Source organism: Mobula birostris, chromosome 23, assembly GCF_030028105.1.
Source record: "Mobula birostris isolate sMobBir1 chromosome 23, sMobBir1.hap1, whole genome shotgun sequence".
Lineage (NCBI taxonomy): Eukaryota > Metazoa > Chordata > Chondrichthyes > Myliobatiformes > Myliobatidae > Mobula > Mobula birostris.
The window spans coordinates 3,964,013-3,991,026 of NC_092392.1; the positions used below are offsets into that span (position 1 = coordinate 3,964,013).

Below are 27,014 nucleotides of genomic sequence, written 5' to 3' on the forward strand. Positions count from 1 at the left end.
TCACAGTAAAGGAGGTAAATCTGCAAGACATTAAGGAGGATCCAGAGTGCGATCCAGAGGAGAACAGCATACTTTTCATGGGAATTTTGATAAAAGCTCTGGCAAAATTAAAAAAAATTCCAGAGACAGTCAAAGCAACTAAAGAACGTTTCAATCAAGAGCTGGAACAGATTGTGAAGCGATCAACAACCCAGATCGCAGATCATGCTTATCAGCGTGGTGAAATTGTGTCACAGGAGAATCAACCAAGGTAATGGATCGGTATTTGAGCAGGGGAAGAGAAACTGAGGTTTGTTAATTAGCATTTGAAAATGAAATAACATAAATAATACAAACACGAGGAAATCTGCAGATGCTGGAAATTCAGGCCACACACACAAAATGCATTTTGTGTGTGTTGCTTACATAAATAATAAATAGATCTACACCTAGTGGCCACTTTATTAGGTAGAAGTGGCCACAGTGTATATTCCCAGTCTTCTGCTTCTGTGGCCCATCTACTTCAAGGTTCAACATGTTGTGCATTAAGAGATGTTCTTCTGCACACCACCGTTGCCTTCCTGTCAGTTTGAACCAATCTGGACATTCTCCTCTGACCTCTCTCATTAACAAAGTGTTTTTGCCCACAGAGCTGCCACTCACTGGCTGTTTTTATGTTTGTTTTTTGCACCATTCTCTGTAGACTCTAGAGACTGTGATGTGTGGAAATGTCAGGAGATTAGGAGTTTCTGAGATATTCAAACTGCCTCATTTGGCACTAATAATCATTCCATGATCTGATGTTTGGGCTGAACAACAGCTGAACCTCTTGACCATGTCTGCATGTTTTTATGCATTGAGTTGCTGCCACATGATTGGCTGATTATATATTTTCATTATGAGCAGATGTATTTAATAAAGTGGCCAGTGAGTGTATAACATCAATTACAGTATACTTAGAGTCATATAGCACTGAAACAGGCCCTTTGTCCTCGCTTGTCCCTGTCAACCAAAATTCCGACCTAAACTGCTCCAATTTGCCCAGTTATGGTCCATATCTCCGTCTAAGTGTGGTGCCACTTACGGGGAACCATGCACTTCTACTTTGAGATCCCTCTGATCTGCAGTACTCCACTTACAACTCTAGTTCTCAGTATTATTTGTTTTAGTTGTACAGTATGTTTTCATTTACACATTGGTTGTCAGTCTTTTTCTGTTTATAGTTTTTTGTGAAATTCTCTTGTATTTTTTCCTGTAAATGCCTGAAAGGAAATGAATCTGAAGACAGTATATGGTAACATATATGTATTTAGATAATAGATTTACTTTGATCGTTATAAAAATTGTATTCCATTTGCCAGTTCTCAGCCTACTGATCTTGCTGATCAAGGTACCACTTCCAGTCTTGATAACCATTTTCAGTGTCTGCATGCCACCTATTATAGTGCCACCTGGTAACTTACTAATCATACATTGTACGCTCTTGTCCAAATCATTCTTATAGTATAGATGACAAATAGTAATGGGCCAAGCACCAGTCCCTGGAGAATGCCACTAGTTATGGGCCGAAACATCGACTGTACTCTTTTCCAGCTGAGCTCCTCTAGCATTTTATGTGTGTTACCTCAATGTCCTCATACTTTTGTCTCATCTGTCCATTTTTGTGCCTCTTCTGTTTAATGCTACCAGTATAATCTGACAGGAAGTAAATTGTTTCACTGGATGCAGTATAATTAAGTATTTTGGCTTGTTTGTAACATTAAATATTTTGTTTTTGTATGGAATTTATCGAGCTACTTTAGAGTAAAATGTTTACAATTTGACTCACATCAGTTTTCTCAGAAAGCTTACTTAATTGCTCTGAAAAGGTGATAAATTGAAGGCGACATTGCTGTAAGGAATATCCATTCCTGTGTAAATTGTCTTGATAGATTTGTTCTCCAAGAATCAATAAGATTACAATTTCTAAAGATGTAAGTGGACAGAAACTAATTGTGTGCACTCTTCACAACTAGTGGTAGCAAGGAAAGAACATATAGAACATAGAACAGTACAGCACAGTACAGGCCCTTCAGCCCACAATGTTGTGCCGACCCTCAAACCCTGCCTCCCATATAAGCCCCCACCTTAAATTCCTCCATATACCTGTCTAGTAGTCTCTTAAGCTTCACTACTGTATCTGCCTCCACCACCGACTCAGGCAGTGCATTCCACGCACCAACCACTCTCTGAGTGAAAAACCTTCCTCTAATATCCCCCTTGAACTTCCCACCCCTTACCTTAAAGCCATGTCCTCTTGTATTGAGCAGTGGTGCCCTGGGGAAGAGGCGCTGGCTATCCACTCTATCTATTCCTCTTATTATCTTGTACTCCTCTGTCATGTCTCCTCTCATCCTCCTCTCCAAAGAGTAAAGCCCTAGCTCCTTTAATCTCTGATCATAATGCATACTCTCTAAACCAGGCAGCATCCTGGTAAATCTCCTCTGTACCCTTTCCAATGCTTCCACATCCTTCCTGTAGTGAGGTGACCAGAACTGGACACAGTACTCTAAATGTGGCCGAACCAGAGTATTATAGAACTGCATCATTACATCACGACTCTTAAACTCTACCCCTCGACGTATGAAATCTAACACCCCATAAGCTTTCTTAATTACCCTATCTACCTGTGAGGCAACTTTCAGAGATCTGTGGACATGTACCCCCTCTGCTCCTCCACACTACCAAATATGGTACGTTTTGTTGTCATTAATAGGCTTCATGAAAGTTGATCTACTGATTTAAAGAGTAGAGTGACAGTGGTGGGAAATCTATTACTGACCTAGCAGGAATTATTGGCAATATAAGTAATGGTGACCATTTGACAACATTAATACAATTCGCAGAAGGCTGATCCTGAAGGAACGCCTCAAACCTGAACAAAGGTAGCCGGTCTACACTACTTGTAATAGCATACGTTTGAGGTTTGCAGCAGAGACTGATGATTCTCTCTTCGGTCTTTCCAATGCCTTGTTGGAGAAAATGTGTACTCTTCTCATGCTGTAATGAGTTCTCACCAGATGAGCAGTTTGCCTCTTTAGAAAGGAGTCAAGTGAAGTGATAGTATTTAACCAGACTGATTTGCATTTGCATTTTGTTAACAGGTTATTACTGGAACTGCTAGAATTATTGTTTGAAAAATTCTTTGCTGTAGCTGCTGCTCATAAAATTGTTCTCGGCTACCTTCACCAAATGGTTGTGTCGCCTTCTGGTTTGAACATGAGTGAAATCAAACTGTATGACATGGCAGAAGTGTGGGCAAGGATCCAGAATGTGCTTCAGGTAAGTCAAGGCCAATGAAGTCACTTACTTAACATAACATTTAATCTAACGTGTGTGTGGCAGTTACATTGTCCTGTATTTTCACATATGCTGAATTTTTTCACTCGCTTAATTTTGGAGAGAAAGAGAGAGAGAGCGAGAGAGAGAGAGAGATATGAATTGATGCTAAATTTCAATCATATTTTGAGGGTATTTGGTATGAATCTTACAGATGGACCCTAAATTATTTGTGAAAATTATTCACAAAATGCTGGAGGAGCTCAGTAGCCCAGGCAGCATCTAGAGAAAGAAGAACAGTTTATGTTTCAGGCTGAGACCCTTCATCAGGACTGGGTTTGCTCCAAAACGTTAACTGTACTCCTTTCCATGATGAAGGAATCATTTTTGATGGAGTTGGAAGCACAATAAGCATAAAAACACAATAAATATAAAGATAAAACAATCGTATAATACACAAATGTACAAGTACCTGTCGAGTATGACCATGTATACACTAATTGTATTTATGTACATAAAGTGACACTAGGTACAGGAATAGCTGTACATAAGGTGACTCTGACAAGAAATAGTGAAGTGTCAAAGTAAATCATTTAAAATTTTGTACAGATTTTGCATACATTTAATACCGGGTTTAGTGGTTAATTGCAGATATTTGTAATGTTTTGAAGAAAGAAAACAATATTTTAGAAATTAGAAGCAATGCCCTTTGATGTACCAAAGACCTGCAAAATCAAATTGTTGTTGAATCATGGCAGATCAGAACCCTTCCCCTTCTCCCTGCACAGTGCTGATTTTCAGAGTCATTTTAAAGAAAAGTTCAAAGTAATTTTATTATCAAAGTATGTACATGCTACCCTGAGTAAAAGCTTGATATTTGAATAATCATGTAAAATTAATCTTTATTTTACATCTTTATCATTATAGATTGGCTTATGTGTTTGCATAACCAATACAGCAGCCAAAGTACACCAGGTTATTCAGCCCATACTACATGATGGTCCTGAGGAACTGGTGTCGAGGAAAGTTTTACTGCATTTGAACTAAGTTTCTATTTAACTTTGAAAATCCTCTGATTTACATTTAATAAAAAAAAGACTACATAAGTTGACATAATATGGAGAACAAATTTAAAATCAGTTTTTTGCAGCTTATTACTTGAGTAATTGTTAGAAATTCACTCTTCCCGAAATATATTAATTACTTGAGATCACTGTCGTATTCTTCGAATGAAATAGAAGCATTGGTGTGATTACACATTCTGAGTTAATTCTTATGCACTTCATGTTGAAAAAAGGCTGTATTTGAATCTTTGTCTCCTGTCCCAAAGGTACATACCATAACAGGGGTCCCCAACCTTTTTTGAACCGCGGACTGGTTTAATATTGACAATATTCTTGCTGACCGGGGGTGGGGGGGGGGCGCGCGGTGGGCGGTGTTCAGGTAGGGTTAAACTCACCTCAACATGTCTTTTACAGTTAGTGTTGCCAACTTTCTCACTCCCAAATAAGGGACAAAAATAGCAGTCAAATACAGGACACTTTACCTCAGGAAAGACTGCCATGACCATGAAGCCTTGAGCGGGCACCTATGTGCGCACGTCACATATGCGCGTATGTACCGATTTTTTTCCCACAAATCGGTTTTGGCTTAATCTTCCCGACTACAGTGTACATACATTATTTCTACTTTATATAGGCTGTGAATTTATCATATCATTCCTACTTTTACTATATGTTAGTGTTATTTTAGGTTTTATGTATGATTTGGTCGGTTAGTTTTTGGGTCTGGGAATGCTCAAAAATTTTTCCAATATAAATTAATGGTAATTGCTTCTTCACTTTGCTCCATTTTGGCACGAACGGTTTCATAGGAACGCTCTATCTTAGCGGGGAAAATTCGGGAGAAGGGCCGTCTCGTATGGGACAAACCAATTTAGCCCAATATACGGGATGTCCCGGCAAATGCGGGACATTTGGCAACCCTATGTTCAAGTTCAACAGTGCATGACAGGGAATGAGGAAAGGTGCGGCTGACTCATATCGTTTCCTCGTGGCCCAGTAGCACATGCTTTGCGGCCCGGTGCCTGGGGACCGCTGTACTATAGGTAACAACTTTCTGACACTTATCGTTCTGGGTGTTGTGTGTGAAAATGGCCCAATTTTATTCAGGAAAGGTGAAATTGATTTCCACAGAATCCTTAAGTAGACATGTTCTCTGTCAAATCGCAGTAATACATTGTAAAAACAGTTTTTGTTGCATTGTTTAATTGGTAGGTTGAATGCCTAGAGTAAGTTAGAGGCTCCCTGGACACATTTCTTCCTTTATGCAGAAAGTTGGCAACAACAGACAAGTCCCAATTTTCTGTTAATGAATTATAGCTGAAGTTCAAAGAAGTTTTTAAGCAGCATGCCCTGGGTAAATCATTTAAGTACATGCTCCTAATATTGTGGAACCGTGCTGATTAAATAGGTTATAAAATGCAAATCAGTTGATTGATCGATAAATAAGGTTCAATGTAAATAAGTCTGGCATATTTTCCTAATAATTTCTTGTTGCAATGGCACATTTTTGGAACGATGTTCTCCATACAAATGTATTGAACGGGTTTCTTTGCGACACAGAGTTCTTCTGCCGATGTGTGTGATGGAGAGAACAGATAAGACAGCAAATGTCTTGAGTTGCTCAGTGTATTTCCATTCACTGTTTTAATGTCAAAAGGAAATGGATACTCACAAATATATTTGCTAGACCTGTTAGTAGAAACTGCGAAGTACCATCAGGATTATCTGTCAGAAGACTTTGTAAGCTATAAAACCAAAGATGAATACTGATAAACAAGATTTGTTGATTCTAAAGAAAGATTTTTTGTAGGCCTGACAAGTATTAGGAAATTAGGGAAAAACATCCTATAGTAAAGTAGTGGATTTGGCCCGGTCTATCATGAGTAAAGCCCTCCACACCATTCAACACATCTACAGGAAGATTTGCCACAGGAAAAAAGCATCCATCATCAGGGACACCCACCACCCAGGTCATATTCTCCTCTCGCTGCTATTATCAGGAGCCTCAGCACTCACACCACCAGATTCAGCAACAGTTATCACCCCTCAACAATTAGGCTCTTGAATCAAAGAGGATAACTTAACTCAGCTTCACTCACTCCTTCATTGAAATGATCCCACAACCTACGGACTCACTTTCAAGCATTCTTCTTCTCATATTCTGGGTCTGTATTTCTTATTATTTCTTTCTTTTGGTATTTGCACAGTTTGTTGTCTTTTGCACAGTGGTTGAATGCCCAAGTTGGTACAGTCGTTTGATTCCATTATGTTATTATTTTATTGTGGATTTATTGAGTATGCCCACAATGAAATGAATCTTAGAGTTGTATATGGTGACATGTATGTATTTTGATAATAAATTTACATTGAACTTTGAACTTTTTGCTGTCATTTATATAATCTTAGCAGCTTTTTATTCTGATACAGACACATATTTCTGGTATTTAGAAACAATATTCTTTTGCAGCCTTGTCAATTTTAAAATTCAATTATGTATTGCCAGAAAGTTTCCAGATGTAGGAAGTGAAAAAAAAATCGGAAGATTACAAAAGAATTGTGAAAAGAACAAGAAGATGAGTTGATGCAAAACATCGTGGGAAAATTATATTTTTGTTGGGAAAAGCAACACACAGGTTAATGAAGTTAAAGATTGACACTGAATGGTGTGGAGAAAAGGGAATGGGGCTGAAGATACTTAATTGATTTTAAATGAGAGTGGGATTGGATAAAAACAATGCAGTGTTTATCCTTTGCAGTTTATAGATAGTATATTTGATTTCATATTTTGGTGCGTCATATTGTGAAATTAATTTGTGGATTATCATTCTGCACTTTAGTTCATCCACTATAAAAAGTAGGAAGCCCTGCAAATGCTCAGCAATTCAGATGTGATTTCTGGAGAGAGAACTGTTAATATTTCAGGTTAGCAACCTTCATTAGTTCATCTGATTTTGCATATGGGAACTCAAGGACTACAGTATGTCAATGGTGATCTGATTCTAAGCTGAACTGCACTGCTGTTCAGCCACAGCTTCAATGCCCCTTGCTTATGAAATATTGATCCATCTCTGTCTTTAAAAATAGTCAGATTCTGCTTCAACCACCCTTGAAAGAAGAGAGTTCCAAAGACTTGCGACCCTCTAAGAAAGGAAAACAATGTCTCACCTCTGTCTTAAATGGAAGATCACAAGTTTTTAAAGAGTAATATGTAGATGCTTTCACAAGAGGAGAGATCCTCCTCACATCAATCCTGTCAATATCCATCAGGATCTTGTAGGTCTCAACCAAGTTTCCTCTTGTCCTTTGATACTCCAATGGATATAAGATGACGGACTTCAGCCCGAAATGTTGACTTACATTTTGCCATAGATGCTTCCTGGCCTGCTGAGTTCCTCCAGCATTTTGTGCATGTTGCTCGGATTTCCAGCATCTGCAGATTTTCTCTTGTTTATGGATATAAGTTTAGTCTGTCTCATCTTCCCTTGTCAAATGTTAGAGGGGATAGGCTTCAGCTGAGAGGGGCAAAGATTAAACAGGGACCTGAGAAGCAATTTCTTCACACGGGATATGATGTGTCTTTAGAACAAGTTGGTAGAAGAAGTAGTTGAGACAGGTACAATGACAATGCTTGGAAGTTATTTCTACAGGTACATGGATATGAAAGGTTTAGTAGGAAATGAGCCAATCCCGGGTAAATGAGGCTAACTTAGGTGGCCATCTTGGTCCTCATGGATAAGTTGGGCTAAAAGTTTGACTAACTAAAAAGAACTCAAATATTCCAAGTATTGCTCTCGTAAACTTCTGAGTTGCTTTCAAATTATTTATGTATAAGGGGACAAATGCTACACAGTCCTGCAGACTTGTTCTCACCAGTGGTTTAGATAACTGAAGCTTAACTCGTGTTGGTCATCTCCCCTCATAAAACATCAATAGCAATTTGTTAGTTTTCCTAAATATTAAATATAATCCATCAAATCAAGTAATTTCTCATCATTTTGATAATGTACTCCTTTTATTTTCTTTTACAAACTAGGCAATTTATTATTTTCCCACATTATATTTCACTTGGCACAATTGATCTATAAACCTTTGTAATCTTCTGTTTGAGGAGTGATTTCTGCTACCCTTACCCGGTTTGCTTGTCGCAAGGTGAGCTCTGCTCAGGGTTTAAACTATACAGTACACCTGAGTAGAGAGCTTCTGATACCCTGACTAACACCTAACTTTCAGATAACACTGCAGCCAAATGATCCAGTCATTTGTGAACTGGGTTATAGTCTTTTAATTGCTGACTACTGTGTTGCCTACATTACTTCAGTAACTTCTTGGGTTGGAAGAGTTTGTGGTTGTGAACTTTGGGAAGCTCTTGTTAAGAACTGTATCATGCAGCCATGCACATTGAATTATTATTTTCTGGGATGCTATTCTTCATCCTTTTATTGATGTTACATTTAAAATCATAGAGTAACACACAGAACATGCTGGAAGACCTCAGGAATTCGGCAGCATCTGTGGAAAGAAATGAGGAGTCAACATTTTGTGCCGAGATCCTTCATCATCATTGATAAAGGGTGTCAGCCTGAAATGTTAACTCTTTAATCCTTTCCATAGATGCTGCTTGACTGATGAGCTCGTCCAGCATTTTGTGTGTGTGTGTGTGTGTGTGTCTGTTACTCTAGATTTCCACCATCTGCGAAATCTCTTGTGATTAAACTCACCGATCTCTGATCACAGGAGGCCATGTATCACAAGTGAAATCTAATTCCTGACCCACCTACTAAATGCATTAAGCTTGAGAGAATCTGTGATCATCCCACAGGAACTGTGGTACCAGGAAGATTTGAAAGTGCAGTTTATAATGGAATTCAGGAAACCAGAGTTGAGTTGAAGGAATAGAGTCAACCTTGGTGAAGTCGCTGTTTTGTTGCTAGCAAGCTATCTTGACTTCCCGAAATCTGTTTATTTATTTTGATATACAGTGCAGAATCAACCCTTCCAATTCTTTGAGCTGCACCACCCGACAACCTCTGATTTGATCCTAGCCATATTATGGGACAATTTACAGTGATCAATTAACCTTCTAACTGGTACATCTTTGGACTATGTGAAGAAATCGGAGCACACGGAAAAAACCCACACATTCCACAGGAAGGATGTACAGACGATGTCGGAATTGTACTCCGAACTCTAAAGCCCTGAGCTGTAATAGCATTGTGCTGACAGCGACACTACCAAGAAGTTACAAGAGCCTAAGGACTCACAGCACCACGTTTCAGAACAATTACTACCCTTCAACCATCAGGCTCTTGAATAGAAGTGGATATCTACACTCACTTTCCCCATCATCGAAAAGTTCCCGCAACGAATGATCTCACTTTAATGTCTCTTTATCTAATTATCTCATGTTCTCATTATTTATTTATATTTGCATTTGCACAGTTTGTTATCTTCTGCATTCGGGTTGATCTTTCAATAATCTTGTTATAGTTACTGTTCTGTAGATTTGCGGAGTATGCCCACAGGAAAATGAATCTCAAGGTTGTATGTGGTGACGTATATGTACTTTGATAATAAATTTACTTTGTACCATGCTGTAGTGAAATTGTTCTTATTTCACTTGAAAAGATATATGTCTTTGAACCTGCAAATAGACATTTCACTGCTTTAACTAATCGTTTTCCCTAAAGGAGTGCATAATATATTTTTTTCAAATGTACAGTTTACTGGTAAGAGAAGTTTTAAATGTTGTTTCTCAGCACTCCACTGAGTTGTTATTATTCTGACCTGCCTAATTGCATCACTGTGTTGACAATGGCAGGCAGCTGGGAGGCAAGTAACAGCCTCTTGGTTTTGAAATGGTCTTTGTCAACAGGGAATACTCTTAAAACTTGTTATAGTAGTTTAAGAACTCCATCAATAGATTGCACAGTTACTTATCACTTTGCACAGCTGGCACTTAAGGAGCAGAAAATTTGAGTTGTTCTTGAATAGAAACATAGAAACATAGAAAATAGGTGCAGGAGTAGGCCATTTGGCCCTTCGAGCCTGCACCGCCATTTATTATGATCATGGCTGATCATCCAACTCAGAACCCCGTGCCAGCCTTCCCTCCATACCCCCTGACCCCCATAGCCACAAGGGCCATATCTAACTCCCTCTTAAATATAGCCAATGAACTGGCCTCAACTGTTTCCTGTGGCAGAGAATTCCACAGATTCACCACTCTCTGTGTGAAGAAGTTTTTCCTAATCTCGGTCCTAAAAGGCTTCCCCTCTATCCTCAAACTGTGACCCCTCGTTCTGGACTTCCCCAACATCGGGAACAATCTTCCTGCATCTAGCCTGTCCAATCCCTTTAGGATCTCATACGTTTCAATCAGATCCCCCCTCAATCTTCTAAATTCCAACGAGTACAAGCCCAGTTCATCCAGTCTTTCTTCAAATGAAAGTTCCCCGGTTTCTCTCTCCCTCCAGAATAATCTGTTATGTTGTGAACATGGTCTGAATATAAGTGTTTAATGCCCGTTTTGTGAACTCAGGAGATTTTGGTTTGCAGTATGCAGTGCGGTATTTATGGCTTCCTGTCTCAGCAAAGCATCTTAAATTATAATCAAAATCGTCATATTTATTATTTGTCAGAATGGATCACTTCTGCTATACTTTAAATAAAGTAAATAATTCAGGATATACTATCTAAAATATTTTGTTTTTCACAATGTTCATGTCATTTACACATTGTACATTGTGTTGATATGCAGTTATATTATGAACTACAGCATAATTTTGTAACTGATATCAAAACAGCTCAAGAACTTCAATAGAAAGGTATCTGATTGCATATATCTTGCGCAGCTGGTAGCACTTGATGTGGTAAAATAAACTCTAGTGTTCCATTGTAGGCTCTCAGTACATTTGCAAAGTGAAATGAGAAGCACTGCTCATTTTTTTTCAGCTTGACCATCCACTCTTGTAAGCTGTAAAGCCGAACAAACCCTGGATCAAATAGTACTAATCAATGCCCAACGGTTCACACCTCAGAATATCGAAGAATTTCAGGATACGCAGTCAAATATGGAAGTCCTTTGCCTCTTATACTGGCTATCACGCCTCATAGTGAAGCCTATTGTGACGAAAGAGGGTTACAAAAAATACACATAGACTAAGATGTTAACTGTCCTGTGCTGGCACCAGTGGGATCAACAGTTGATCTGCCACCTGTCTTCAGGAGAAAGAGAGATAAGGAAGACAATGGAGCAGCATTTGGAAATGTTAATGAAGAGACGAGAGAGTTTAACGGAAGGAGACACTGGTCTGAGAACTGTCAAGATCGGCTCCTTTTTGAACCCTGAACTGTTTGAAGTGTGATGGACAGGCGATACCCCAGCAGGGGGATAAAAAGGGACAGGTTCGCTAAGGCAGGACACACACGACACCACGAGGTAACGAGACCCTGGAAGCGGTGCGCCTCCCACAAGTCGGTGGGAGTTTTTGGAGGGCTGGTCGCGGGACCAAGCCAGAGACGCACAGGGTAGAAAGGTATGATCGGCAGGAACCTGGTGTGTGTCCACCCTTGCCTGGGTGCTGGGTTCACCGCTGAGGAACGATCGTATCTGAAACAGAGGGGTCACAGTCGGTGACCTCAGAAGACATTACAAAGGGCTCACCCGAAAGCTGACTGCGAGGAATATCGAAGGTCTGTGTGGAAGCCGTTTTGAATATTCATTCGCTTTCGCCCTCTCTCTCCTTCCCCCCGCTGTCCACCGGCACGGCAGTGATTACTGTGAACTGAACTGAACTTTGCGTTACTTTGAAACTGGTCATTTACCCCTAGACGACGATAGAGCTTGATTGATCCTATTATCCTAGTTCTGTGTACATGTGTGTTTATCATTGCTGAACTGTTGTATTTATTATCCTTTTGATTAGAGTACTGTGTTGCTTATTTCTTTAATAAAACTTTCTTAGTTCCAGTAATCCAGACTCCGACTGAGTGGTCCATTTCTGCTGGTTTGGCAACCCAGTTATGGGGTACGTAACACTATGTTTTCAGCTACTTGTCCAGTGGACTTTTACATTTGAATTTAGTTTCACTATTTCTACTCACTGTGCAGGTAGTACTACTAAAATGCACATTTCAGCACATAAATTGTTCATAACACGATTAGTGGATTAGGAACATTCTTCACATTGGTTTACAGGAAACCTGTTTAACCGTGCCCTGTTTTGCTAGAACACAACCTTCTATACTCTGAGGTTTCCAAGGAATGTAACAATCACAATATAGTAGAACTATCTGCAAATAGAAAAAAATCCTTTCAGTCACTTTGTTCTTTCAGCAGACACCACATTTTTTAATTTACAGTAGAGGAGGCCGTGGATAGACATGTCGGAATGGGAATGGGATGTGGAATTAAAATGTGTACAGTCCTTCCAGGTGAGGCAACACTTCACCTGTGAGTCGGCTGGGGTGATATACTGCGTCCGGTGCTCCCGATGTGGCCTTTTATATATTGGCGAGACCTTACGCAGACTGGGAGACCGCTTTGCTGAACGCCTACGCTCTGTCCGCCAGAGGAAGCAGGATCTCCCAGTGGCCACACATTTTAATTCCACATCCCATTCCCATTCTGACATGTCTATCCACGGCCTCCTCTACTGTAAAGATGAAGCCACACTCAGGTTGGAGGAACAACACCTTATATTCCGTCTGGGTAACCTCCAACCTGATGGCATGAACATCGACTTCTCTAACTTCCGCTAATGCCCCCCCCTCCCCCTCGTACCCCATCTGTTACTTATTTTTATACACACATTCTTTCTCTCACTCTCCTTTTTCTCCCTCTGTCCCTCTGAATATACCCCTTGCCCATCCTCTGGGTCCCCCCCCCCTTGTCTTTCTTCCCGGACCTCCTGCCCCATGATCCTCTCGTATCCCTTTTGCCTATCACCTGTCCAGCTCTTGGCTCCATCCCTCCCCCTCCTGTCTTCTCCTATCATTTTGAATTTCCCCCTCCCCTTCCAACTTTCAAATCCCTTACTCACTCTTCCTTCAGTTAGTCCTGACGAAGGGTCTCGGCCTGAAACGTCGACTACACCTCTTCCTAATGATGCTGCCTGGCCTGCTGCGTTCACCAGCAACTTTTATGTGAGCTGTTACCATGGTGACTTCCCAGCTCGTGTCTCAGCTCGCGCCGTCTCAGTTCGTTAGACTGCTGGACATTCTAGTAGTTTCTAACCTGCGTGACACTTGGACCCACTGCAATTTGCCTATCGCCAAAATAGGTCAGCAGCAGATGCAATCTCAATGGTTCTTCACATGGCCTTAGACCATCTAGACAACACAAACACCTATGTCAGGATGCTGTTCATCGACTATAGCTTAACACCATCATTCCCACATCTACTCACGTGGTCTTCCCTCCACTCTGTTCTCTCCCCCGCTGTTCCCACTAGCCCACCACATTAACCATGTTTGATAGTTCTCCACTTTCCCTGCTTATCAGACTCCATAATCTGCATCTCCTTATTGCCTTTATCTATGACCTCCCAGCCTCTGTTGCTGCCTCTTCTTCTCCATTCTTCACTTCACTCCATCTACCAATCCACCCTTCTTCTGTTGGATTCACCTGCTCCTTACCAGCCCATGTTTATTTACCCTTATCCTTTGCCTCTTTATACTGGCTATCACCCCTCATAGTGAATCGCAGAAATTTGCAGCGTAGTGGGAAACCATTTGTGCTATTGACTCGTTTGCTGTATAATGAAATGTTACTTGACCAAATCCCGTTCCTCAGCTTTTGATCCCCAACTTGTAGTTACCTGCCTGAGAAATGTCAGTCCAAATACTTCTGAGTTTGATGAGGCTTTCTGCTGTTTCATAGCACAGAATTTAAACTGTTGGAAGAACTCAGCAGATCAGGCAGCAATTGTGGAGGAAAATGAATGGTCGGCATTTTGGACTTACATCTGGACTTTCTGATGAAACTCACTATAAAACTGCAGTTTTATAACAGTTTTATCACAACTGTCTTGTACTCTTGTTGTGTTGTTTCCACAAAATAATCCGAAAAGTAGACCTTAAAACCAGATTTTAATCATTTATTTATTTAGCGATACAGTGCAGAATACGCCCTTATGGTCCTTCGAGCTGCATCTCCCAGCCGTCCTGACAACCTCTGATTTAACCCTAATCTAATTACAGGACAATTGGTAATAACCACTTAACCTACAAAGTGGTATGTCTTTGGACTGTGGGGGAAATTGGATTATCTGGAGAAAACCCATGTATTCCATGGGGAGGATGTACAGACTCCTTACAGGGAATGCCAGGATTGAACTCCAAACTGTAATAGTGTCATGCTAACTGCTGTAATAACGGTAATCATTGTTCTCAGGTGAATATCAGGCATAACTGCTTTCAAAACTTGGCATTAAAAACAAAGTGACTTCCATTTTTTAAAAAATCATTTGCTCAGTAGGAGTACTTGGAAAGGAACTATGTTGAATCTCAATAAATGTACACCTTAATTGCCTTGCACTAAATGTCATCGTTGTTTTGTTTTTCTTTGGGTACCTCATCAGTAATCCATCACAGATTTTGTTTCAAGAGTTATGACAAGCTTGACCTTAAAAAGTTTGCTGCACAAAACATTGTGCATACTTTTAAAGTCATTATTTTAACTGATCATCGCCTATATTGCAACAGAATGCCAAATGTTTAATTTTGTGACTTCTAATCACAAGTGGATAACACGTCCTTTTTTGCTTGATGAGTTAATTTACTGTGTCATTTTGGACATGCAGGTGGATGGGTAATTTGAGACACCCAATTAAACAGATGTTTTGCTGACTGCTTCACAAATGAGACTGATAAAATACAGTAATTCTTCATTTACAAAGGAAATGCACGCCTGAAAAATATTTTGTTGAAAAGTATAGGAGAAATATTTCAGTACGGTGTACTCCTCTTCGCAAAGAGTGTGCATTGCTCATTATAGCAAAATTCAGCTTAGTAAAGGCACATACTCCCAAGATACCACTATTACTGGGAATTTTGCAAATCAAATGTTGTGTAAATCAAGGAATTGCTGTAATTTTCAAATTCATTTTGTAATTAGGCAATTATTGGATGGTAGGTATGTATATTGACTGATCTACCTTGATTAAATGGGTTGAAGCACTTGTTGAGATCACCTGGAAGCATCAGTCTCCTACTAGCTCTTGCTCCATCCCTTCCCTTCACTGCCTGTCTCCTCTGTCTTTCAGTCCAGTGAAATACCTCAATCCGAAGCATGGATTGCCCATTTCCATCCAGAGATGCTATCTGACCCACTGAGTTCCTCTATTAATATTTTCATTGTTAATTATGAAATACAAATTTCTAGATAGCTTTGCTTACTTTTTTGGATTCAAACACCTAGAACCAACCTAAATCCTCCATTCCTCTTCCTCTATATTCAAATTTACAAACCTCCTTTCACTTTCTGACTTTGCTTTTGTCAAAAAACATTTTCAGCAATGTAGTTTTTCAAACATCCCTCTCACTGCTTTCTTTACTTTCTGTTTGATGCCAGGAATAAACAAAATGTAAATAATTGATGTCACATTCAGCCGTTCAGAATCATTATTCCATTGTTTGCCTTATTCAAAGACTAAACCATTTACTTCAACTTAATCCTGCTCCCTCCTCACCCATTAAAGACTAGTCAAAAAATCTAGTTTGAAGTTATTTCTCATGGAACACAACAACGTCTTTTCAGTATTTTTTTAACATCATGAACAGTTAGAGCAGACAACAATACAGTATGGACAAGCCCTTCAATCAACTACTTTGCCCAGACCTGAAAAACCAAATGACTTCTATTCTTTTCTGGCTGATATCTCTCCATTTTCTGTATGTTTGTGTGCCTGTATAAGAGCTTCTTAAACATCTCTGTCATATCTGCCTCCATCACCATCCCTGACAGTACATTCCAGGCACATACCACTCTGTCTAAAAAAAAACATGCCTCACGTATCTCCTTTGAACTGAAAAGAATTTTATTAATTTCTGTCAGTTCCACCCTCAGCCTCAGATGCTCCAGAGAAGAAAGTCTTAGTTTGTCCAGCTGTTCCTTTCAGCACATGTTCACAAGAGACGGAAGAGCAGCTGCAGGATTTCTTTGAGTCGATGGACTGGGCTGAATTCAATGACTCATCAGAGGATTTGAATGAATATACCCCAGTTGTCATGGACTTCATAAAAACAGTCATAGATAATTGTGTCCCTACAAAATAATTTAGAATATTTCCCAACCGGGAGCCCTGGACTGAACCACAAGATCCACAGTCTGCTGAAGACCAGATTATCGGCATTCAGGTCTGGCAATCAAGTAAAATACAAGAAGTCCAGGCACAATCTCCGGAAAGATATAGCATGTGCAAAGTGGCAATTCTGGACCAAACTTGAATTACTGAAGGATGCTTGACAAGGCTTAAATATTATCACCTCAACATGAACAAAAAAATTAAAGACAAAAATTGTAAGGCTGATAAAATATCAATCATCTTTGAAGTTACTACACCACCTTTTCTCAGGTGCAATACTGTATATTAGATTAGATTAGATTAGATTCAACTTTATTGTCGTTGTGCTGAGTACGGATACAAAGCCAATGAAATGCAGTTAGCATCTAACCAGAAATGCAAAGAATAGTGTTATTTACAAAATAACTGTGAATAAACAGTGCTACAGCACACAAATATTAAAGTACTGAGACAGTACAATATGGGTGCAATACTGCTTAGCGCTGTGATGTGAGGTTAAGCAGGGTCACAGCCTCAGGGAAGAAGCTCTTCCTGTGCCTGCTGGTGCGGGAGCGGAGGCTCCTGTAGCGCCTACTGGATGGGAGGAGAGTAAAAAGTCCATGGTTAGGGTGAGATGCATCCTTGATAATGCTTTTCGCCCTGCTCAGGCAGCGTTTTTTGGTAGATGTTCTCAATAGCAGGCAATTGGGTGCCGATAATCCGCTGGGCAGTTTTCACCACACGCTGGAGTGCTTTGCGGTCCAATACAGGACAATTGCCATACCATATTAAGATGCAGTTGGTGAGTATGCTCTCAATGGTACAGCAGTAAAAGTCCATCAGTATCCTGGGACAGAGGTGAGCTTTCTTGATGCTCCACAGGAAATAAAGTCACTGTTGAGCCTCTTTGATCAGGATGGAGGAGTTCAGGGACCAGGTGAGATCCTCGGAAATGTGGACACCAAGGAATTTGAAGCTTGATACATGCTCCATTACAGCTCCATTGATATAAGTGGGGATGTGAGTGTGGCTCCTAGCATCCCTGAAGTCCACAATGATCTCCTTGGTCTTCTGGGTGTTAAGGGCCAGGTTGTTGTCAGCACACCACGTGGCCAGGTGCTGGACCTCATCCCTGTAGGCCATCGCGCCATCCCCTCTGATCAGGCCAACCACCGTGGTGTTGTCTGCGAACTTGATTATGGAGTTAAAACCATGTACAGGAACACAGTCATAGAAGAGAGATCAGTGCACAGCCTTGAGGCACGCCAGTGTTCAGGGTGAGAGTGGAGGAGAAGAGGTTGTCTAATTTAACTGATTAGGGTCTGTTAGTCAGAAAGTCCAAAGTCCAATTGCAGAGGGATACGCTGATACCAAGCTGGCGAAGTTTGGCAATCAGCTTGGAGGGGATCACAGTATTGAATGCCAAACTAAAGTCAATGACCAGCATTCTGACGTAAGAGTTGGGGTTGTCCAGGTGGGTCAGGGCAGAGTGAAGTGGTGTTGAGATGGTGTCCTCTGTTGACCTGTTGGTGCGATAGATAAATTGATGGGAGTCCAGGGTAGTGGGCAGACAGGATTTCAGATGTGATGGAACTAGTCTCTCAAAGCACTTTGCAATGATGGGGGTGAGTGCAACTGGGCAGAAGTCATTCAGGCTTATGGCCATGGAATGCTTCGGCACTGGCACGATGGTGGCGACCTTGAAGCTTGTGGGGACAACTGCCTGGGCCAGGGACAGATTAAAAATGTCTGTGAAGACCCCGGCCAACTGCCCTGCATGGACTCTGAGCACACGGCCAGGTATTCCATCTGGATCAGCTGCCTTCCTTACATTTATCCTGCTCAGGGTGGTGCAAACGTTGGAGGTGGAAAGTGAGAGAGGCAGTTCACCAGGTGGGAGATCCGCTTTGAGGGTGACCTCCTTGTTCTCTCGGTCAAAGCGAGCGTAGAAGTAATTGAGCTCATCAGGGAGGGAAACAGAGCTGGAAAGGGGCACAGTACTAGGTGGTTTCTAGTCTGTAATGACCTGTGTGCTATGCCACATGCACCAGGGGTCCGAGGAGTTGAAATACTCCGCGATTCTCTGTTTGTATATGGGTTTTGCCTGAGAGATTCCCTTCCTCAGGTTGGCCCTGGCTGAGCTGTAAGCCTCCTGGTCTCCAGATCTGAAGGCTGAATCTGGCTTTGAGCAAGAGGCGAACTTCTCTGTTCATCCGTGGTTTCTGATTGGGGAAAAATTGTATTTGTTTTTGCGATGTCAATCTATCTACACACTTGTTGATGTGCTCAAGGACAGAGTTGGTACATAAGTCAATGTTAATCTGAGAGTCTGTGGTGGCACGGGCAGCAAACGTGCTCCAGTCTGTGTGTTGGAATTGGTGCTGAAGAGCAGAGTTAGCACCCTTCAGCCGGATCTTAATAGTCTTCATTGGGGGTTTCACACGTTTAATGACCGGGCTATACTTGGGAAGCTGAAACAATGAAAGGTGGTCGGACTGTCTCAGGTGGGGGAGGGTAGTGGCTTTGTAAGCGTCAGCCATATTTGTGTAGACATGATCTAAGGTTTTATTTCCCCTTGTGATGCATGATACATTTTGGCAAAATCTTGGAATCACGGTACGTAGGTTACAATGATTAAAGTCCCCAGCAACAATGAAGGCTCCGCCTGGATGCAGTGTCTGCAGCTTGCTAATAGCGGCACTGAGGTCTTTCCTGGCTACTTTAGCGTTAGCATCCGGTGGAACATAAACTGTGACAGCAATGATGCTTGTAAACTCTCATGATTGATAAAAAGGTCTGCACTTAATAATCAGGTATTCCAGATCAGCAGAGCAATGTGTCAGCAATGGTAGAGTTAGTACACCATGATCGATTCATGTAGATGCATAAACCACCTCTCCTACTTTTACCTGTCGCTGTGGCAACTCTGTCAGCCCTGAAGACCGTGCGCCCTTTCAGTTCCACCACATTGTTTGGGACATCATTGTTTAGCCACGTCTCCGTAAAAAACATGATGTTGCAATCCATAAGCCTTCTTTGTGTGAAGGTCCAATTTCTTAGTTCGTCCAGCTTGGTTGTCAGAGACCGAACATTGGCGAGGAAGATGCTAGGTAGCGCTGGCTGGTGTGGATTTAGCCTTAGCCTAGCACACAAACCTCCACGCTTCTCCTGTCTTTGTTTACGGTCTCGACACCGTACACCAACCTGCTCCAGATCAAGCACCTAAACCTCCAACCATCCAACTTGACAACATCCCTCTGGAGAACAATGATGATTTCCCATATCTTGGTAGCCTTCTTTCTTCAAAAGCTAACATTGACTTTGAGATAAAATTGCAGAATAAGCCGTGTAAGTGGAGTTTCTGCCAGGCTGAGAAAGAGGGTTTTAGGCTATCAAGATCAACACTAAGCCTCTGGTCTATAAAGGTATAGTCCTCCCCTCCTTGCTATATGGAGCAGTCTTGGACAACATACGGCAAGCAGTAAGATCCCTAAAAACTTACCATCAAAGATGCCCCCGAAATATTCTGAGAGTTAGCTGGAAGAACAGACTTACTAACTCCAGCATCCTGGAGGAAGTTAACGTTAACTCCACAGCCACAATCGTGACTCAACACCAATTGCGATGGGTGCACCACATCATCCGAGTGCCTGACTCCCGCCTCCCTAAACAACTGGCCGACTCATGGATGCAAAGCACACTCCTGGAGGGCAGAAAAAGCATTTCAAGGACAATATGAAGATCCACCTGAGGAAGTGCCACATCAACCAGAATGGATGGGAGAAATTAGCATAGGTTAGGAAAAGCAGGAGAAGGACTGTCTGTGACGGGACTGCACAATTCGAAGAATAAGCAACTTCAACATGAGAGCTTGGAAAAGGCCCAACCAGCTACATCCATCACCACTTGGATGACCTACATCTGCTAACACTGCAATAGGACTTGTGGATCATGGATCTGCCTCTTCAGTCATTTCAGCATCCACAGGTGACCAGATCAACCACCAGGAGAGGAATCATACTCAACTACAAGTGATTGCTGATGCTGATGACTGTATATTACCATAACAACTCACTTAATGTGTTCATGTAGAAAACTGGAGGATCATCTGAATAAATATTCCTTCTCTCCGTAAGGTCCAACAGTATGGGAGCGTTTCAACAGATCAAACCAAAATGAAGATAAAAGAGCATTCAAGGCAAGTTGGGAAATTGATAATAGGGAAGCACAAATCGGGAGAAGGGTACAAGACCATCTCAAAGGCACCGAACATACTTCAGAGCTCAGTGCTGCCTTGCGTGAAAAAGTAGAAAAGTATGAAACCATAGCCACACTGCCTAGGTCATTCCATCCCTCTAAACTTAGTTGCTGGAGAGGAATGTCAATTGTAGGAGAGGCTGCTGTAATGTCAACAGTCATACTGAGTAAGCTGCAGAAGTCAGTAGCTGCAACTGGAGATGAAGTTCATGGCTCCACAATCTAATGCCTTGCACAAAAAGAATATTTATAGAAGGGTGCCAAGGAAAAAGCCCTAGCTTAAAAAAAAGTATATCCTTGCCCATAAAGGATTTGCAAAGTGCCACTTAGAAGATACTGTAAAGATGTCGAAGAAGGTGTTGTGATCACATGAAACTAACATGGAACTTCTTGTACTCAACGCTAAGCAGTACAGGTGGCATAAATCTAATACTGCACATCAGCCAGGTAACACCATCCCTACTGTAAAGTATGGTGGAGGTGGCATCGTGCTTGGAGATGCTTTTCAGCAGCAGGGACTGGAAATTTGGTCAGGATATTTGGGAAGATGAATGCTGCTAAGTACAGAGAGAGATCCTCTATAAATACCTGCCTGCCTCTGCCAGGGAGCTTGAAACTGGGGAGTAAGTTAATGTTTCAGCAGGAACATTTGAAAATTGATATTCTTGAGTGGCTCAGAGTCCTAACCTTAACCCAATCGAACATCTCTGGCAAGATCTCAAGATTGCTGTCCACTGCCGCCACCCAACCGACCTAGCACTGCTCGAGCAATTTTGCAAGGAGGAATGGGCAAATGTTGCTCCATCACATTGTGCAAAGCTATTAGGGACTTATCTAAAAAGACTACTGTCTGTAATAGCTGTGAAGTGCTTCAGCAAAGTACTGAGCAAAGTGGGATGAATACTTCTGAACGGCAGACTTTCGAATTTCAGTTTTTGAGTTTTTAGTTTTCATGCTGTACAATTTTCTCCGCTTTTTGGGCTTTACTGTGGGGGGAAAAGAGCATCTGATTCACAAGTAAAAATTCTCAGTTAAATTGATCAAAATCCCTGGTTTTAATACTCATTTATCAGAATCAGAATCCTTTATTATCACCAAGTATGTGGACACATAAAGGGAATTTGATGCCGGGTTTCCCTGAGCTCTCGCTGTATAGAATTAAAAAGCAAACAAAACAATAGTGCAAATAATCGTGAACTATATACAGTGAGGTATACCTGTGTATGTACAGGTGGACTTGGTTTATAATAGACTAAAATTCAAGTGTTATAAGACTGATGGCATATGGAAAGAAACTGTTCTTGTACCTATTTGTCCTGGCATACAGTGATCTAAAGCACCTACCAGAAGGAAGGAGTTGGAACAGCTGATGTCCACGGTGTGATAGGTCTACAATGATGCTGCTTGCTCGCTTCCTGACTCTAGATGCATATAAGTCCTGGATCGAGAGCAGCTTCAGACCAATAATCCTTTCTGCAGCCCTAATGGTTCTTTGGAGTCTATTCTTGTCTTGTTTGGTAGCTGATCCAAACCAGACAGTGATGGACGAACAGAGAACAGACTGGATTATTCCTGAATAGAATTGAATCGGCAGCTCCTGAGACAGGTTGTACTTCCTGAGTTGACTTAGGAAATATAACCTCTGTTGAGCCTTTTTGATAAGAATGTCCGCGTTGGGTGTCCACTTCAGGTCCTGGGAGATTGTGACACCCAGAAACCTGAAGGTCTCCACAGGTTTATGATTTATGTGATCAAAGGGTTGAGGGCTGAATACTTTTATAAGGCACTGTATATACATAGAACACAATCCACAGTGGTCTTTCTCTGCATTCATTTTACGATCAAATTAATGCATTCTATTACGAACTGTCTATGCCACTCACGTCTCCTTGATGTATCTACTGAGAGGCTTTAATATAGTAAGGCACAGCTTCTCACTGTGCAATGAAGGCAAGAGGTCCTTCTCCATGCAACCTTCTGAAATTTGCTTTTATTTTGCTATTCTTCTTTGGAATTGTGTTTTAATATCGTTATTAAGGTTATGAATATTACCAGCGGTATGAAAGCACTGAATTAACAATGTCCCCGTGAGGTATGCCAATGCTGAAAAATCAATAGAAATTCGAGAATCCTATAATGCACAGAAATCCTCCAATTTTAACATTTCACTCTAAATAAAACCATATTGTCTACAAAATGGTGAAGTCACCCTACCCACCATTTGTCTGGAAGTATGCTGGGCAGGAAACTGTGGTGACGTCTTTGGTATAGTCTTCCTCATTCCTGGCCAGCATTAATTCCATGCAATATTTGGCATTCAGTAACATTAACCAGCCAGTCACATGGAAGAATACCCACTGAAGTTAAGCAGATGATTAAAAAGTAAACTTATATTTTGCAGACAAGCAAATAGGAATGAGAATTTTAATTGTGATAATAAGGTAGAAGCTGAAATACCAGAAATATATTGGAAAAATAAGTATTTTAAATCAGCTTTATTTTGAGGTTTATCTAAGGGAAGTACAATCTATATATCTGGACATTATTTTCAGGCCAGAGAGTTTGCTAAGTAATGCTTATTGTCTATTATGCTGCTTAAAAATAATTACTACTTTGTGCAATGGATTGTAGTATGTTCAAAATTTTTTTACTCAATGTAGCATCTAAGTATCTGAAACTTGTGCCAGATCACATATTCCCCAGATAAGATTGTGATGCAATACAACCTGCTTAGAAATAGGGAATTGTTGAGATAGCTTCTGGCTTCTGTGGTGAACTGCACATATGTGTACTCCCAAATTTGCTGTCAGTCTCATGCAATAGCTGGAAGTGTTGACTTGTGCTATCTGCAGAAATTGCCACTCTTTCAGGCTTGCTTTAATCTGTGACAGTTGTTTTCCTCCATGCAATCTGTAATATTTCATGTCTCCAAGGCAGGCCAACAGTTTGTACACCAGATAAGTCAATTAGGAACAGTGATAAGCAAAGACATCAGTGTTAAATTGCCTTTTGTCTTGTCAATCATGTCATGTGCTTGAATTATGCAAATCATGCATGTGCTTACAATACTTGTATATTCTTATCCATTTCCTAGAATGCCCGCACCATAACTATGAATTTTTAAAATGTTTAGAATGTTTTATCTTTCCTCTGTAGTGGGGTTTTTAATAATAATACTCAAAGCCCTTGGTTGTTAACTTAATGTGTATCTACATTGAAATTGTGTATAATTATTATTTGTCCTGTTTTAAGTGGAAATTCATTTATGTCAAGTAAGGTACCAGAGAGTTAGCAACAACTATGAGACAAACATATGAGCCTGCATCCTTGAGAGAAGATTGAAATTTTCAAGGGAGGGAATTTTTTTTCCCTTCGATTGTCAGATTGATATCTGATTAGTATACATTACTGTTTGTGCTACAGATGGTGAGGCCAGTTGCAATGATAAATGACAGACAGAAGTTTGCTTTTCTGTTGGAGCAAAGGGAATACTAATCTTTGTTAAGTCTGTAATGTACCAAGTTGTAGCTTCACTAGTATATGTACCTGAGGAGAGCCCATCTAATTTCATGGGTTTGAACCTTCGAACCCACTGTTTGTATGATGTTGGAGCTTACCAGAGTGGTGTTCAGATTTGGTGCTTAATAATAGTTTGTTCTTTTTCACTACATGGTTGAGATCTCCAATTTGAAAGCTCAACTGTATTTCAACATCATCATCTGCTGTGTTATTAATTAAGCTTCATTTCAATGTAATAAAGTCACGCCAACAAATAGCTTGAATATTCCTGTCATTTGCATTGCACTTTGGCTTGAATTAGATACAGATTACGTGCCAACGGCAATACATTTTACAGTGCTAATAGTTGCAAAAGTTATTTTCTTTCACATATATGATGAAAAGTAGGAAAAAAGATCTATATTTAACTGCCAAGATGCTGACCCTAATTATAACTGAAAACGAATGCTTTGGCTTTGACTTTGCACCATAAAGCTGAAAAAGGGAACAGTTTTGATATATTTCAAGGAAAGTTTTCTTGCAACACTTGATTTTGAATGCACTTAATTAGGAAAGGCTTAACTTTAATCAAAATGAAAGCAGTCCAGAAGGGTTGGGGAACAGCTGTAAAGATGACATAATTGAACCTGAATGCATTGTGGCTTCATCATTCTGTGATGTGTTTTATGATACATGTTTATTTTTCAGTTCTGGCAAAAAAAAATTGCGCTTTAGGACTAAATTCATTTAAAAATTAATGACTGTCATTTAGCTGGATCGTAAACTTTGCATCAGCTTTGTTGAGAGTATTTGCATTTCCGTTGTTGTAACCTTTCCCTCTATTATGCTTGTGTCTCAGTAACGTCATGCAAGAGTTCCTTTATAATTGGTAAAAGTACATGTACAGATCAGCATTGAACCATAACAAACACAGGAAAATTGGAAGGCATAGGCCATCAGGCCCTTCAAGCCCACTCTGCCATTCGATATCACCCATGTTGGCCTCAGCTCTTCCTCTGTGCCATTTCTTCTTGCCCCTCTATTCATTAATCTATGTGATTTTATCCACTTCCACTTTAAATACTTTGAATAATCCAGCTACCACTACCTGTCCGACAGAGATTTCAATACACCCAACGACCTGGCCTCCACAGCTGCATGTGGCAACAAATTCCACAAACTTACCACCATTTGGCTAAAGAAATTTCTCCGCATCTCTGTTTTGAAATGGCGCCCCTCTATCCTGAGGCTGTGCCCTCTTGTCCTAGACTCTCCCACCATGGGAATTAGTCTGATGAATGCCCTTTCACTGTCTCTGTTCTCAGGATAACCTCTTTAAAATGATAGTTTTTTTTCTCAGGGAAGTGGATCAAAACTGCATGAAGTATTGTAGGCGTTTATTCCCCAATACCCGATATAATTGCATCAAAACTTCCTTCTTTGCAATGAAGTGCAAAATGCTTTATGCCACCTTAAGTACCTGTTGGATCAGCCCACTAGCTTTTCATAGAAACATAGAAAACCTACAGCACAATACAGCCCCTTTGGCCCACAAAGTGATGCCGAACATGTCCCTACCTTAGAAATTACTAGGGTTACCCATAGCCCTCTATTTTTCTAAGCTCCATGTACCTATCTAAAAGTCTCTTAAAAGACCCTGTCGTATCCGCCTCCACCATCGTTGCCGGCAGCCCATTCCACGCACTCACCACTCTCTGAGTAAAAAACGTACCCCTGCCATGTCCTCTGTACCTACTCCCAAGTACCTTAAACCTGTGTCCTCTTGTGGCAGCCATTTCAGCCCTGGGAAAAAGCCTCTGACCATCCACACGATCAATGCCTCTCATCATCTTATACACCTCTATCAAGTCACCTCTCATCCTCCGTCGCTCCAAGGAGGAAAAGCTATGATTCCTGACCTGAAACATCTAAGTCCCTCTAAACTTCACTCTCTTTTCATTCTCTCTCCATTTAGATAATAATCTGCATTTTGATTTCTTGTAGCAAGACGCATGATCTCACACTTCCCCGTAAATTCCATTTGTCAGTATCTTTCACCAGACACTCAATCTATCTGCATCTCATTGCCATCAATAGATGTCTTTCTGCCTGTTTTGTATCATTGTCAAATTTGTAAATCTTACTGTTTGCTTCTCCAGGTTATGAATGTAAATTGTGATTTATTGCAGGTCAAGAACTAATCCTTATGATGCTTCAATAATTACCTCAGCTCTTTGTTTTACAATCTGTTCTATCCATTTCTTCCATTACCAGCTATCATGTTGTGTATTATCAAATGACTTTTGGAAATTTAAATACAGTACATCACCATGTGTCCTTCAATCAATTCCCTGTTAGATCTTCGAAGAACTTGACCAAATTCGTCAAACATGATCTTAGCTTTCATAAAACAATGTTGACTGGGTTTAATTATATTTAGCTTTCCAAAATTATTCAAGATTGTTTAATGTCATTTTCACTGCATAAGTGTAAAGAAGAACGAAATAATTGTCACTCTGTATCTGATGCAGCACAAAAAAAAGTAAGATAAAGAACACAATAATAATAAAAATATAACAATTATAATAAATATAAACATATTCAATATAAATAT

General features: G+C 40.5%; 1 protein-coding gene across 1 annotated transcript in view; it reads left to right on the top strand.

Moving 5' to 3' along the window:
- Positions 1–27,014, top strand: part of exoc4 (exocyst complex component 4) — a 554,471-nt gene that overhangs the window by 62,421 nt on the left and 465,036 nt on the right. The window contains exons 5-6 of the mRNA XM_072241246.1: positions 7–250; positions 3,123–3,300. Coding sequence (XP_072097347.1) covers positions 7–250; positions 3,123–3,300 — 422 coding nt within the window. The remainder of the gene's footprint in view (positions 1–6; positions 251–3,122; positions 3,301–27,014) is intronic.